General features: G+C 55.9%; 1 protein-coding gene across 6 annotated transcripts in view; it reads right to left on the bottom strand.

Moving 5' to 3' along the window:
- Positions 1–378: 378 nt before the first annotated feature.
- DOCK6 (dedicator of cytokinesis 6) overlaps positions 379–14,508 on the bottom strand; it is a 42,714-nt gene continuing 28,584 nt past the window's right edge. For 2 of the 6 annotated variants that reach the window (XM_079918493.1, XM_079918490.1), the window contains 24 exons: positions 13,126–13,239; positions 12,776–12,946; positions 12,287–12,426; positions 12,030–12,199; positions 9,698–9,858; positions 9,244–9,426; positions 9,008–9,134; positions 8,620–8,704; positions 8,368–8,464; positions 8,099–8,233; positions 7,398–7,550; positions 7,058–7,216; positions 6,842–6,942; positions 5,969–6,161; positions 5,725–5,868; positions 4,499–4,630; positions 4,388–4,402; positions 2,955–3,080; positions 2,749–2,838; positions 2,185–2,421; positions 1,676–1,819; positions 1,488–1,594; positions 1,059–1,220; positions 379–618 (listed from right to left, as the gene is read on the bottom strand). In XM_079918493.1, the coding sequence (XP_079774619.1) occupies positions 576–618; positions 1,059–1,220; positions 1,488–1,594; positions 1,676–1,819; positions 2,185–2,421; positions 2,749–2,838; positions 2,955–3,080; positions 4,388–4,402; positions 4,499–4,630; positions 5,725–5,868; positions 5,969–6,161; positions 6,842–6,942; positions 7,058–7,216; positions 7,398–7,550; positions 8,099–8,233; positions 8,368–8,464; positions 8,620–8,704; positions 9,008–9,134; positions 9,244–9,426; positions 9,698–9,858; positions 12,030–12,199; positions 12,287–12,426; positions 12,776–12,946; positions 13,126–13,239 (3,189 nt within the window). In that variant the 3' untranslated portion in view covers positions 379–575. Of the gene's footprint in view, positions 619–1,058; positions 1,221–1,487; positions 1,595–1,675; positions 1,820–2,184; positions 2,505–2,748; positions 2,839–2,954; positions 3,118–4,387; positions 4,403–4,498; positions 4,631–5,724; positions 5,869–5,968; positions 6,162–6,841; positions 6,943–7,057; positions 7,217–7,397; positions 7,551–8,098; positions 8,234–8,367; positions 8,465–8,619; positions 8,705–9,007; positions 9,135–9,243; positions 9,427–9,697; positions 9,859–12,029; positions 12,200–12,286; positions 12,427–12,775; positions 12,947–13,125; positions 13,240–14,508 lie in introns of those variants that run through there. The other 4 variants (XM_079918489.1, XM_079918491.1, XM_079918492.1 and 1 more) reach the window with 3 other exon arrangements.

Here is a 14,508-nt window from a genome sequence, read left to right as displayed (position 1 = left end):
TAAGAATGCTGCCTGCCTGATAGTGGTGTTAAGATGATTCTATAACCATGAGGCAGGGGCCTAATAGAGGTCCCTCAGGAAGAAAGGCCCTTAAACGGGGCAGTGTCTTTGCGGGAGCCAATTATACAGGGCTGGGCACTTAATGAGAGTTTAATAAATGTTACTATTATTCCCCCTGCACACATGTGACATTGTCCTTTGTGTGTTGCCTTCCCCACTAGAATGTCAGCTCTACAAGGGCAGAAATTTGCATCCGGTGTCACTGCTGTGTCCCTGGCACCCAACTGGTTCTCAGTGTCTATGCATCAGCAATCAGGGTGTGCAGGTAGAGGGCGCACATGGGACCCAGCTCCCAGGGACCACACCACACAGGCTGTTTATAAAAACCATTTTAAATTAGAAAAGGTAAGAGGCATCAGTGCACACAGACGAGAACAGAGGGACAGAGGGCCCAGACCCATGTGTGATGTGGTCACCCCATGGCTGAGTGGGCAGCAGGGGAGACTGTCAGGAAGGCACAGACAGCTGAGTCCAGGGTGCTGGTTCCTCTGGGTGTGGCTTCAGGCCCTGTGGGCTCAGAGGTCAGCCTTCCGGAAACTTGCTCTGTTCAAGGAGTTCCTGGGGGAGGAGTGAAGAGGATCAACATGGCCACAGGGCCCCCAACTCCATAATGCTCCCCAGCCTCCTCCCCCTCCCCCTTTTCCTCTGCCCTCCTCCTCCAAGGAGGTCTTCTATGGTCTTCCTGGCTCCTTTTACATTGGTTCTGATCTGACCATGGAATCAGAAATTCTCTCTTAGAATCCACCACTGGAGATGTGAATCATGCCCATTTTACAGATGTGGCAACTGAAGCTCAGAAAAATGAAGTCACACACCTGGGAAATGATCAGAAACGGTTGCCCTGAGCTTGAATATGTGTACGTGTCTGAGTAGTCACATGACTGTGCAAAGCCCTGAGCACCCGTGTTGACGTGCACGTGTATGACGGCCCCCACGCTCTGCCTGGCTTTGCCTGCCCCCTCTCTCCCTCTCTAGGGTGGGAGGCCTGGGTCAGGCACCTGAAGCCGGCTGTGTTTGGCGCCAGCAGCTGAGGCAGGCGCTGGGTGAGCAGAGGCTGCAGAGCCTCCCGCAGGCGGGAGTAGTTGCGCTCCAGCTCACGGTGGTACTCCTTCTGGTCCGGCCCAATCAGGGCTTTGTTCTTCCGCAGCGCATCCTCGCACCTGAGGGAGGACCAGATGGCATGAGATGCTCAGGGGCTGACACTCAGAAGACAAAGCAAGACCAGAGGTGGGGAGTTCGCGAGCTGGGGTCAGGCATGCAGAGGAGCCTATAATGGGGGTCCGGCAGGTGGATGTGACTTAATGGAAATCAGAGAGGCTACAATGGGGGCTCAGGTTTATAGACAGGCTGTACTGGGGAGTCAGATAGGCAGAGAGCCATAATGCGGGGGTTAGAGGGACCCTGATTGGGGGGGTGGTCAGGCCTACTTCTTGCAGAAGTCCTTGAAACAGAGCCGCAGCTTGTTGTGATGCCTGAAGAGCTTAGGGTCTTGAGGGATCTCGGCCAAAAACACCTGGGCCACCTCCAGTGGACCCTGTGGGGTGACAGGGACTTGTGACGATGTCTGCACGGCCCCCGGGGGCCTCAGGCAGCCTGCATACCCCACCGACCGTGCCTGGTTTACAGTGGGCCCCACGGAGCCCTGCAGCACCATCTGCAGCATTTTGGCATCAGGCGGGTCCTGCTCGGTGGCGAAGGCCAGCTCCCGAGTCTTCTTCTGCATGTCCTCAATGGCCACCTCTACTGGCGTCAGCACTGTCTGCGGGGTGGAGATAAGCGGGCACACGTCGGGGCCCGAGGATGTGCTGACCCAACCCAGCCCACGGCAGCTTGGACCCCAGCTGGGGGTGGACGGGGGTACAAGAGGCTGTAAGGAACCAGGTCTGGGGCTCCTGCCTGCTTGGGTCTGGCAGGGTGGGGGTCAAGGTTCAGCTGCCTTTGTCTGGTTCTGATAACTCTGGTCTGGTTCTCGTCCAGCCTTGGGTCAGCAAGGTCTGGAAGTAAGGGTTTGAGTCTGCAGATTGGGGTCTGGAGGTTGGAGTTTGGGGGTCCCTGGCCTCCCTTGGTTTTGGGGTCTCTGTACCTCCCCTCCCTGGGCCTCCCCCAGGCCTGGGCCCCGCCCACCTCCTCCCGGTGGCACACGCGGATTCGTGTCTTGATGTAGGGGAAGGCGTGGTCTGTGCTGAGCAGCGTCTTGCGCTTGTGCTGCTCGGGCAGCTCTCCGTGTGCGCGCCCGTCCGGCGTGAAGGGCGTGCAGAACAGGAAGGTTCGCAGCCCGTAGTTGCGGTCGAAGTAGGTCACCCGGTCCTTGAGCTCATAGGTGTCGAAGTGCGGCTCCACGTACGTGATCTGGATGTAGGCCTGGGGCACGGGGCTCAGGGGTGAGGCTCTCAGCCCCAATACACACACCTGGGGCTTGCTGGCCTCCCGCAGGGGCCCCATCCCTGGAGAAAGGGGATTTGGGCCTCCTTGGGTCTGGGGGCTTTGGATCTGGAGTTCCCAGGTCTCCCTATATCTCCTTTGGATGTTTGGGAATCCCATGAGGAATAGGACGTGGGGTCCCCGAGGGAGATAAGCTTTGGAGTTTCCCAGAGATATAGGATTTGAGGGGCCACAGGATTATAGTACTTGGAGTCTCCCTGAATATAGGATTTTGGGGTCCCTGGGGGGATAGTAAGGGGTCCTCACCTTCTGGGGGTCCAGCTTGGTCTTGTCCACAGGGTTAGAATCTTTGATGATCTGGACCACGTCCTCCCCAAATCTCTCCGTGTAGAACTCCTGAGAACACGGGGCTGACTCACAGCTGCAGCCCCAGTGCCCTGTCCCAGGGCACCCCACCCCAGGGCAGCCCAGTGCCCTGTCCACCCCCCTCCCCCGCCACCGCCAGGACGTGCCTCCAGCCGGTGTGAGATCTCGGCCAGCTTCGTGATGGATGGCTCCTTGTACACGAACTCCTGTTCATCTAGGTCACCAAAGCGGGCACCGTAGAAGCCCACGCGGAAGTATGTCCCGAACACACGCTGGGGCTGTGGGAAAGCTGCTGTTGCCCAGGAGGCCCTGCTGGAGGTCCCCCTACGCCAGAGACACATGGGTCCTCAGGCCCCACGTGCAGAAGAGGTGGGCGTGGGCGGAGGACCCTGGACACCCTAAGAACATCACATCACAGGCACAGGCAGGGGCACGGACCCACATGACTGCCAATTGCCCACACCCTCACTCTTTTTCCCCAGCCTGCCTCCTACCTCCCACAAATCTTTCTTCTCATTTAACACAAACCCCTAGTTTCTGATTCTCCCTCATGACCCATGCAGTTCTTCAGCGTCTGGATCTCAATATGAAATGAGAACCGGGGCCCTATTGCTCATAACTAGGTCCTCAATGCCTATAGGTCTGGGTATACAGTAGGTGCTCATATGCATGAGTGACTGAGGGAAGGCGTGGCCGTTTCTTGCTCTGGGACAGAGGCTCTAGTTCCCTTGTTCCAGTGCATTCCCTCCCCTCCCAGATCTAAGTTTGCCAAGAAGGACCCCCTCCCTCCAGGTAGGCTACTTTTCACTGGGAAGGATGGGGGTGGCTCCATGTTCACTCACCAAGGCAGATCCAGGCAGGGTGAGATAGGTACCAGGAGATGGAGGTGGGGAGCAGGGGGCAGAGAGACAAAGTCATGGGTGAGGTCAGAGGTCACAGCCCCCAACCCCCAGAGTCCTGGTTATGCTACCCCATGAGAACTATTCCATGGGCAGAGACAGGAGATCCGGGGAGGGAGAGGACTTAACCGCCCCGCCCAGCTCCCACCCAGTCCTCCCCCCTTGGTTCTGGGTTCCTGCCATCTTTGGCCAGAAAATTCTCCCCAAACTAGGAGATGCCTAAAAATAGACCCAAGTCGGGGAGAGGCGGGAGAGGGGGGACATTAAATGGCAATGAGCAGAGACCCTGGGGGAAGCTGGGGAGACAGGGAGAGACAGAGACCAAGGGAGACACACAGAGAGAGTGATCAAGGAGAGAGGCAGAGACAGGGAGAGGTGGACGGAAAGAGACCAAGAGACACAAAGAGAGGGAAAGAGAAACAGAGACAGAGGAAGTTGGAGGCCCCCCCTTCCAGGCAGTGACCAAGCTGGCCCTGCCTGAGGGAGGGGTGTCTCTGGAGAGCTCCCAGCTGGGTGAGTCACAGGCTGCCCTGGAGATCTGGGGCAGGGAGGGGGGCTCCGGAGGGGAAGTAGTGGGGTGCGTCATCACCCACTGAGCCCCCGCGGCCAGGCAGCTGTGCTCCTCCAGCGCCCCCTGGTGGTGCCTGACCACTGTTGACCAGAGGCAGGTGGCCACTCACCTCCCAGCCGGAGCTCTGTGGGTGAGGACAGAAGGGTCAAGGTCAGCTGAGCTCGGCAGGGGCCAGGGGCTGGGGCTGAGGGCAGGGTCTGAGAGGGCATCCTGGGCCCACCTGGTGCATGATCTTGGTGAAGGCCTCCTGCAGTTTGCCGTGCACAGCAGCCAGCTTCTTGTAGTCGCGGTGGGCTTCCAGGATGGGGATGAGGGTCTTGTAGACCTCATTCACTGCCTCGTAGAGCCCACCCTGGGGGTGGAACATCAGGATTTCCAGCACCAGCCCTGATCTTCTCTCCTGCCTGGAACAACCCTCCTTCCATGCTCCTACCCACCCTCCAGGGCGCCATCTTCCATCACTTCCTCCAGGAAGCCCACCCTGACCACACCTGCCCCAGATGGGGTACCAGCCTTTCCACTCAGCCCCTACAAACATCCTCTGTGGTCTCCACCATGCTTACTACGGACCCGGTGCTGCGTACATGTACACTCTACCCATGTTCCTTCATTGGTGGGAGGAGTCGTCATCTTTTTCCATTCCTCAGAGGGGAAACTGAACTTCAGAGACGTGGAGGGGCTCCCCAGGGCCAGGACCTGAAGGCCGGCCCTTCTGGCATGGTGTCTAAAACCTCCACACCCAACTGCCTCCCAGCACATGGTAATGGCCGCTCCTGAGTGCCGCTGGCCCCCAGTCAGGGCCAGCATCAAGCCTGGCACACGGCAGGTATCCTGAGCTATTTGCTGACTGTTAGAGATCTGTGTCTACCGTCTGGCTTATTCCCAAGGCCTCTATCTCTGAGACTCCAGCAAAGTGATCATGATAATAAAAACAACAATAATTAAAAAAAAAAACCTCTAGAAAAAAAGGGGAAAAAAAAAGAAGGCTTGATGCGAAGAATTGAAACAGGATGGTAAATATAGGTGGTCACTGAATTTGAGTGCTGGGTATGGGGGGTGGTGGGGATACAACTTTCTTTTATGTGTTCTTGAAATTTTTTATAACAAAAGAGAATTTTAGGGAATTCCCTAGTGGTCCAGTGGTTAGGACTCCACATTCTCACTGCAGGGGGGCCTGGGTTCAGTCCCCTTAGTCGGGGAACTAAGATCCTGCAAGCCACAGGGTGCGGCACAAAAAAAAAAAAAAAGAATTTAAAATGGTAACTGAACATATTCAAGGGTTTTATGGGGAAAAAGGCAGGTAACGGGGCCTCTGAGGGATCCCAGTCCTTCTCCACAAATCCCCTGCCCAGAAAGGGTCCAGGCAGCAGCTTCACCTTGAGGCTCTGGGAGCGGGTATCGGGCTCACGAGCAGATGCACGATGTCGCCCCAGCCCCAGGCCTCACCATGGTGAAGTAGGCAGCCGCCTGTTCCAGCAGCCCCACCAGCCCCAGCTCCGTGAAGTGCTTCCCGGAACAGAAGCCCTCCTCATCAGGCGACAGGATGTCGTCAGAGATGGCGGACTCCTCCAGCACGTTGGACGAGATGTTCTGGGGTGAGAGGTGGCATCAGAGCCTGGTCCTCGGCCCACGTGTGCCACCCCCTGCCCGCCACTACCCCACCCCCCAGCCCCCCATCCCTGACGCTCACCTGGAAGGAAACACAGCCCACAGGCAGGTGGCGGCTGTCCTCCAGCAGAGCGAGGTACTCGGCCACCAGGGCGGCCGCGTGAACCATGCACTGCGCAGCCTCCGCGTGGTTGCCCAGCTCCGCGTGCTTCCCCGCCATGTTCTGCAGCCATGTCAGCCGCAGGTCTGGGGAGCCCTGGTAGCCCCGGGCAATCCTAGAACCCAGGTGAGGGGGGATGTGAGGAGGATGGAGACTCACCTTGCCCCCCTGCTCACCCCTCACTTGTCCATCCCCTTCATCTGTGATCCCACCCATCTGCCCCAGCCAATCTCCTCACCCTTACCCCATTCACCTGTCTCCTTACTTATCCCACTCCTTCCCTGTCCATCTCTTCATTACCCCCACAAGTGTCACTCTGGGTCTGCCCAGGCCCATCCCTTCTATATGCCCCCTGCCTTCCCTGTCTCCATCACCCGGGCCCCCATCTCCCACTCCCCAGTTTCTTACTAAATACCCTTTACTCTCCTCCAAATCACTTGTTCCCCTAATCTGTCACCCCTTCATGGGTTAGCACCTCACCTGTCTCTCCTACCTGTCCCCCTCACTTATTCTTGTGCTCCTCTGTCATCCTCATCTGTATGTTCATCCGGCACCATTTTTACTTGCTCATTTACCTGCCCTCACCTGTCTGCTCACCTGGCCCCTCACCTGTCTGCCCTCTCACTTGGTCATCTTCACGTGTCTCCTCTCCTGGTCCCTCTTCACTTGGCCATCCTTAATTGTCTCTCTTATTACCTGTACGCTCACCTGCTCCCTCCCCACCTGTCCCTCTCACCACCTCCTCTCCCCTCACCTGTCTGTGAATGGCTGAAGGTTCCAACCGGCCCTCCTCACCTGTACATGAGGTCAATGAGCATTTCCGGGTCCTCCTGATGCTCCTTCATCTTCACCGTGTCAGTCAGGATCATGTGCAAGTTGAACATCAGGTCCTGGACCTGGAACGGGGGAATGGCCAGGAGTGACGGAGCCGAGGTGGTGGGGTCAGGGGTCAAGCATGGCAGGGCAAAGACCCTGGCTGCGGAAGGTCGGGCGGGGGTCCGGCGGGGTCACCTGCTCAGCAAAGGTGCTGTCCCGCAGCCCCACATCCTCCTCGGCATAGGTGAGGATGGTCTTGAGTGAACGTCGCAGGTGCTCTTCGCTGAAGTTCTGCGTTGTCCCCACCAGGGACGAAAGCGACATGGTCACTTGCATCTTCACGCGGGCAAAGTTCTGGGTAGGCCGGGGAGGAAGAGCACGCCTGACTGTGGACCTCGGACCCTCACACCAGAGCCTGCTCGACCCACTGACTTCACCCCTCTCCCCTCCTGCCGTGCATCTATCGTGTCAAGACCCCTAGTCGGCCGCCCTCCCCAGAGCCGTAGATCACCCCCACCGCCACACCCCCACTTACGTTGCCAATCTCGAAATTCTGGCGCATGAGGAGGTAGAGGGAGGCGCTGGCGTGCGTACGGATGGCGCTGATGCGGCTGCCGCAGTGTCGCAGGAGCCTCAAGCAGAGGTCGGCACACAGCTCTGTGTCCTCCTCAAACAGCAGCTCTGGGAACTGGCCCCCAGGGCGGGACAGACACCAGTCAGCCCCTCCCCGTTCTGGCTCAGAAGGTCCCCGATGGGGACATGGGCAGAAGCATCGGTCTGTGTTCTGCCTTCTCGGGTCAAGCCCAGCAGGTTTTGGCGTCAGACCTGGGTTTAAGCCCCTACTGTGTGACTCCGGGTGAGTAACTCTGCCATTCTGATCCTCAGTTCCCTCCTCTGCAAGCTGTAGCTAAGGAGTGTCTGCCTGCCTCATGGAGCTGCTGAGCACACAACAGTTGCTCAATGAATGGGCTGTGACTGTTACTCTTTTTTTTCTTTTTTTTTTTTGCGGTACGCGGGCCTCACTGTTGTGGCCTCTCCCGCTGCGGAGCACAGGCTCCGGACGCGCAGGCTCAGCGGCCATGGCTCACGGGCCCAGCCGCTCCGCGGCATGTGGGATCTTCCCGGACTGGGGCACGAACCCGTGTCCTCTGCATCGGCAGGCGGACTCTCAACCACTGCGCCACCAGGGAAGCCCAACTGTTACTCTTAAGAAGCGTGGCTGTCGGAGGTACTCACCTTGGATACCAGGGCCCGCTGTGTGGCCAGGCCGTGCTGCAAGAAGAGGGCACTCTGGGCACTGCCCAGACTGTACAACACAACCTTCAGTACTGCGCCCAAGATACTCTCCCGGGCCTCTGACAGCATCACCGTCTGGGGGGCCAGAAATCCAGCTGTTAGAGACTGGGGTGGTTATGGAGTCAGGGAAGGAGAGGGATTCTGGAGTCAGAGATCACAAGGCCCTGTGGTGGGGTCAGAGGTGAGGGAGGTGCTGGATCAAGCCCTACCTGCACGATGATCTCCAGTGTATCCAGAACCACCAGGCTTGCCTCGGTTGCCAGGTTCCCGTCCACCAAGGCCTCGTGTTCCATTTCATCCTTGGTCCTGGAGGGGACAGGAGGGATTGAGGGGGCCTCTCAGGGCCAGACTTCACCCCACGGCTGAGGTCTTTCCCCTCCCTCGGCTGCCCTGGGGCGGGGGGGCGCCAGTTCTCTGGACATTGGTCTAACCCCAGCAAACTACTTCCTGCCCACACCCACTTGTCCACACGGTCCGAGGTTTGTCTCCAGTGTGTGACGCTCTTCCGCCAGCGTACATTCTCCTGGTTCCCAAATGGGCTCCTCTCTGAGACACACAGGTGCATGTTCACAGATGTGCAAAAACAGAGAGACACACGTGACCATGAGAATGGATCCCACACACATGGGATCCCTGTGAGGACGCTGGGTGACGTGGATGCTTGCGGAGTGGATGCAGTTAGACGTGAACAGGGAACACAGACACCCACGTGTACGGGGATAACGCGTCGACTTCTTTCTGGGAAAAGTAAGCCAAATAGAGGCAGAGATGGTCCCCGCCTTGGGGCCCCTGGTACAAAGGCTGGGAGGCACCGGGTAGGGACGTGCATGGGGTACGTCTCCCTCTCACCACGGCTCCGTCGCACCATCTCCTGTCGGGCTCCGATGGTGCCCAAGATAGCTTCCTCCAGTCGGGCCTTCATGTCCAGTGACTTCTTGAACGTGAGACTGTTGATACGTTCAAAGGCCTTTTTCCCCTGCAGGAACAGAGAATAAGTTCGAGGTTGACTCTGCTCTTTTCTGTGGGCTAACCTGGTCCTGCTTCTTCTGCCTCCTATACCCCAGTCCCTCGCCCACCCCTCGAACCTTGTATTCAAAGGCAGCCAGACAGAGGTACAGCAAGTCCAAGAGACGACCCAGCTGAGGGAGGGCCAGGTCCGCAGCCCAGCGCTGCAGCAGGGCTGGCTCAGCATTCTTCAAGACCCACAGCACACACACCAGCAAGGTCCGACTAGACTCGGCGGAGAGGGCACAGCCCGAGCGAGCAGCCTGGGGGCAGAGAGGGGACAGGGCACTCAGAAGGGAGAGAGGTGACTTTCATTTTTCTCCATGTTAAGATGAGACCTGGCCAATTGGTACTTCATTGCATAAATTCCGTTACCAGGTTATCGGACACACGATGTCCAAAATACAATAAAAAAATCACAAGACATGTGAAGGGGCAGGAAGATGTGATTGATAAGGGAGAAAAGACATTAGACGTAGGCACAAAAACAATCAAATGTTGGATGGGGTCTCTGGGGACAAGCCTGGTACTCACGGTCGCTGGGCCCTGGGAGATGCTGGCCCGGGAACCAGGGGCCAGGGGGCCACCAGCGATGGCCATGGCCACTGAGGGGTTGATGGTGCCTCCCATGTCCCCTTCCCCTTCTGTGTCTGAGTCGAGCATAGAGGCCAGTCTTGACCGCTGACCTGGTCCCTCTGGGTCGAGAAAAGAATGAGACCGTGGTTAAGTGCTGTCTCTGTCTCAAATTTCAGCTCACAGGTCACCTCCTCAGGGAAGCCTTCCCTGATTCCACCCCCCAGACCAGGGTGGAGTCTCTAGTTATTGACTCCCAGAGCTCACTTATTGTACTTGTAATTAGTTACATGCATCATGCAACTGTTTCTAAGATCCACAAAGGCCTGGACTGTATCTGCTCTGGCCACTCTAAACTCAACACTTAGAACGTGGCCTGGTGCACAGGAGCAGTCATTGTAGAGATGACGACGATGATGATGATGGCAATGGTGACAACCACAATAATAAATGCTGCTGCTATTATTATAGCACCAACTGGCACTTAAATAGCATTTCCTGCGTCAGGTACTGTTCTAAGCACTTTAACAATATTAACTCTTACTCTTCAAAACAACCCTATGAGATAAGTCCTTTTATCACCCTTACTCTTTAGAAGAAGAAACTGAGGCACAGAGAGGTTAAGTTACTTTCCTGGGGTCACACAGTAGGTAAATGGTAGAGCTAGGATTTTAATCTAAACAGTCTGGTTCCAAAATCTCTAATCTTGGACTTCCCTGGTGGCACAGTGGTTAAGAATCCACCTGCCAATGCAGGGGACACAGGTTCAATCCCTGGTCGAGGAAGATTCACACATGCCACGGAGCCACTAAGCCCGTACGCCACAACTACTGAGCCTGTGCTCTAGAGCCCACATGCCATAACTACTGAAGCCTACACGCCTAAAGCCTGTGCTCCGCAACAAGAGAAGCCACTGCAATAAGAAGCCCGCGCACCGCAACAAAGAGTGGCCCCCGCTCACCGCAACTACCGAAAGCCCGTGCACAGCAACGAAGACACAACACAGCCACAAAAAAAAAAGAAAAAAAACAAATCTCTGATTTTAAAAGAGTACTCTCTCCACTCCCCCCTCCCCAAAAAACACAGTCTCATCAGAGAGAGTGAGTTGCTGCCAACAAATACAGAACAGGTTTCACTCCAGAGAGTCTTGAAATAAAAGGTCAAAGTCAACTGAGTTTTACTAAAGCTCCAGCCCAGTTTAACCTAGCTGAATTCCTGACTGGATTGAGGTGATCAGCCCCTTATCCTAGCTGCCTAAGAGAGAGAAAGGGGAATGCTCACTGGGAAAAGATGACATTGCTTCAGTCCTGATGTTCCTTTTACATGCAATGTCCAAAATACAACACAAAATCAGAAGATGTGAAGAGGCAGGAAAAGGTGACTGATAAGGGAGAAAAGACAATAGAAGCAGGCACAGAAATGATCAAACGTTGAAGTGGGCAAAACTTTAAAATAAAAAATAAAAAAGATGCACAAACATGGGTTAAAAAAATGGAGAATTTCAGCAGAGAACTAGAATCTACAACAACAACGAAATCAAAATTTACAACTGGAAAATATAAAATTTGAAATTCAGAACTCAATGGAGGGGATTAATAGAAGACCAGACACAGCAGAAGACAGAAGTAGTGAGCTCAAACACATGTGAATAGAAAGTTTCCCAACTCAAGCACAGGGAGCAAACAGAATGAAAACCAGAACAGAGCACAGCAGACACTTGTGACATGATCATAAAGGTCTAACATACGTGTAATTGGAGTCTCAGGAGGAGAGAAGAGAGAAAACGAGGCAGAAAAAAAAAATTCAAGAGATAACAACTGAGAGTTTCCCCCGAATGACGAAGGGGATCAACCCACCAATCCCAGGTCTGTGTTTCCAACCACTGAACACACTTGTCCATCAGTGGTGCCAATGAAAGTGAATATAAATGAACGAACACAGGGCCCCAACTGATGTTCCCCACCTTTCCCTCCTCACACCTCTTTCTAGAAGATAATTCACCTCCCATGTATTGCACGCTGACAATATCCCAGTACTACACGTGCTCAGATTTTCACATAATCCTAGGAAGTAGCTGGTGCTACCACTGTCTCCATTGTACAGGTGATAAATCTGAGGCTCAGAGAGGTTAATGGCTTTCCTGGGGCCCCACAGCAGGGCTTGAACCCACTCCTCTGATCCTAACACCCATGTTTTTACTCCTAACATGCTCGCCCACCTTTCCCGATCTGAGCCTTGTGGGATCAATCAGGCCCCCAGATTGTGGGACCCCACCCCTCCTTGCCCTGCTGACCAGCAAAGTCATGCAGCCGTGGCAGTGTGTCCCGCGCCAGTGACAGCAGTGGCAGGTATAGCTCGGCCACCCGGGCCTTCACAGTGGCCTCGGCGTAGCGGGGGTCAGCATCATGGCCACAGAGCAGGCTGTGGACAGCACTGATGGCCTTCTTGTGCAGCAGGGACGCCCTGTGGGGTAGTGAGGTGCTCAGGACAGAGTGGGTGTGGCTCCTGGACCTTCCTCCCACCCCACGGCCAGGCAGGGCCTGTGCTCACCCCTCGGCCTCAGGTTCCAGGGCCAGGGCCAGTTCCGTCAGCAGGAGCCCAGCCAGGAAGTGCTGCTGCCGGAACGACCCACTCAGCTCGAACATGCTGATCACCTTGGGGTCTGGGGCCTGGCTGGAAAAGGTGGAGCTCTGGAGAGGGGGACAAAGCAAGGGACCAGGGGCCAAGGGTCAGAGGTGAGAGGTTAGGGTTAACTCATCTGTGAGATGACAGGGCACAGGGTCCAAAGTCAGAGATTTGAGAAATGGCAGATGGAACACCAGTCTGGGAGTTAGCATTTAGGGGTGAGAAATCAGAAGCTGGTCCTCCCAGGAAACTGCTGAGAATGCAGGGTCAGAGGTGAAGGGTCAGAGGTAAGGGGTCAGTCCCCTGGGCAGTGGCCTATTGCGAAATGGACAGAGATGAGGGAACCACACAAGAAGGGCTGAAAGGTAAGAGGTCATAGGTAAAGAAGAGGAAGCAGATGTGAGGCCAGCCCACCTGCGAGGTGGTGGAAGATACGGAGGGCGAGGGTGAGGCCGGGGGTGACAGGGGGCAGCAAGGGAGGTTGAGGGTCACGTAGTGCTCGTGGCCGCATAGGATGCGGGTGAAGTCCATGCGCAGGGTCAGCAGCACCGCCGGGTTGGGAGCCGACTGCAGCCGTGTGGCCACCTGCGGGGGAGGGTTCAGCGGGTGACACTACACTGCTCTGCCCACCAATCCACACCACCCCCTGCCATGTCCCCGCAGGTGTGCTGTCCCCTCCAAGTCCCCCACAGGTATGCCGTCCCCACCACATCCCCGCAGGTGTGTTGTTCCTACCACGTCTCTGCAGGAGTGCCATTCCCTACCTGCTTGTAGTGAGCCCGGACCAGGCTGAAGACAAAGCCGCGGTCCACCAGGGACAGCAGATCACTGAGGAAGAAGGCCAGGCTGGCGTTGAGGTGCTCGGCCAGCTCCACGTCCTGGGGGAACAGGGCCTGTCAGGCCATGCCCACCCACCCCATCAAGCCTCCATCCCTGCCCCTGGCCTGGCTCTCGCCAAGGCCACCAGTGACCCCTAAGAGCCGTGTCACTGCCCGAAAACCTTGGGTCTCCTCGACACGCCCTTGTCTCTAGGCTCTGGACTCCCAGGCTTCCTGGTTGTCCTCCTCCCTCTGACTAGCCCTTCCCTTCCCCACAATTAGTGTCTACCCTCCACCCGGCTCTGTTGAGGACACTCTTTTTTATTCTCTCACCAGATTTGAGTAACACAACACAGATGGCAGAGACTGGCTGCTGACCCCCTACCATATCCTCTCACAGGTATTGGGACGCTTTTTCAGAGTTCAGAGCTGGGTAGGGACTACATTTCCTAGCCTCCCATGCAGCTGAGAACAATCATGTGACCACATCCTGGCCAGTGGGATTTGAGAGGAATGACGCGGCCACTTAAACAGAAGGGGCAGGTCCTCCGGTTTCCATAGCCTGTAATGCCTGATGTGGCAGGTACCATGATGAACTGAGATGGCCAGGCCCACACCGTGGAGCCCCCCGTAGCCCACCTATGCTCAGAAATAAACTTTGGTCACATTTAAACCATTTGTGATGATGTTCAAGCAAATTAACCTTTGCCCTAACTGATAAACCCTAAGAAATCATTTAACAAGCATCTATTATGTACCAAGTCTTGTGAAAAAGACAGACATGGTCCCTGCTGATTGTCCAGCTCTCAGTCTCATGGGCTCATGGGGGGGGGGAATGGGGGATAAGAGTATTCCAGATAGCTCTATGTGTTTCAAAGACAACTAACAGGGTGCTATTTCAAGAGAGGCCTGAAGGGTGAGCAAGAGCCCAGGGGAGAAAGGCGTTCTGAAGAGAGGGAACAGTAAGTGCAAAGGCCCTGGAGCAGGAAGCGCCTGGCAAGTGTGAGGAACGACAAGGAAGGAGGCTCCCATGGCCTCAAGGCCCAGCTGCCCTCCTGCTTTCGGGAGCTACTCTTGGCCTCACAAGTTAGCCTCGGTGGCCCGCAGTTCCCTGCAACCCAAAGAAACAAAATACAAAATCCACCTGAGCTCTGAGTCCTCAAGTGGGGCAGAGACTTGTGCGTGGAGCCTGACACAGTTGGTACTCCATAAATGTCAAGTGAAGGAATGAAACCGCTGTGGCCCGTCACTGATACCCCCCCAGCGCTGTGACGAAGGTGCTTCTCAAGGGCATTGTTCTTCCCTGCAGCCCTTTTTTTCTTTCTTTTT

The sequence above is a fragment of the Stenella coeruleoalba genome (assembly GCF_951394435.1).
Source record: "Stenella coeruleoalba genome assembly, chromosome: 3".
NCBI classification, from domain to species: domain Eukaryota; kingdom Metazoa; phylum Chordata; class Mammalia; order Artiodactyla; family Delphinidae; genus Stenella; species Stenella coeruleoalba.
Note: the sequence above shows the minus strand (reverse complement) of the source record. Positions and strands in the feature narration are given on the sequence as shown.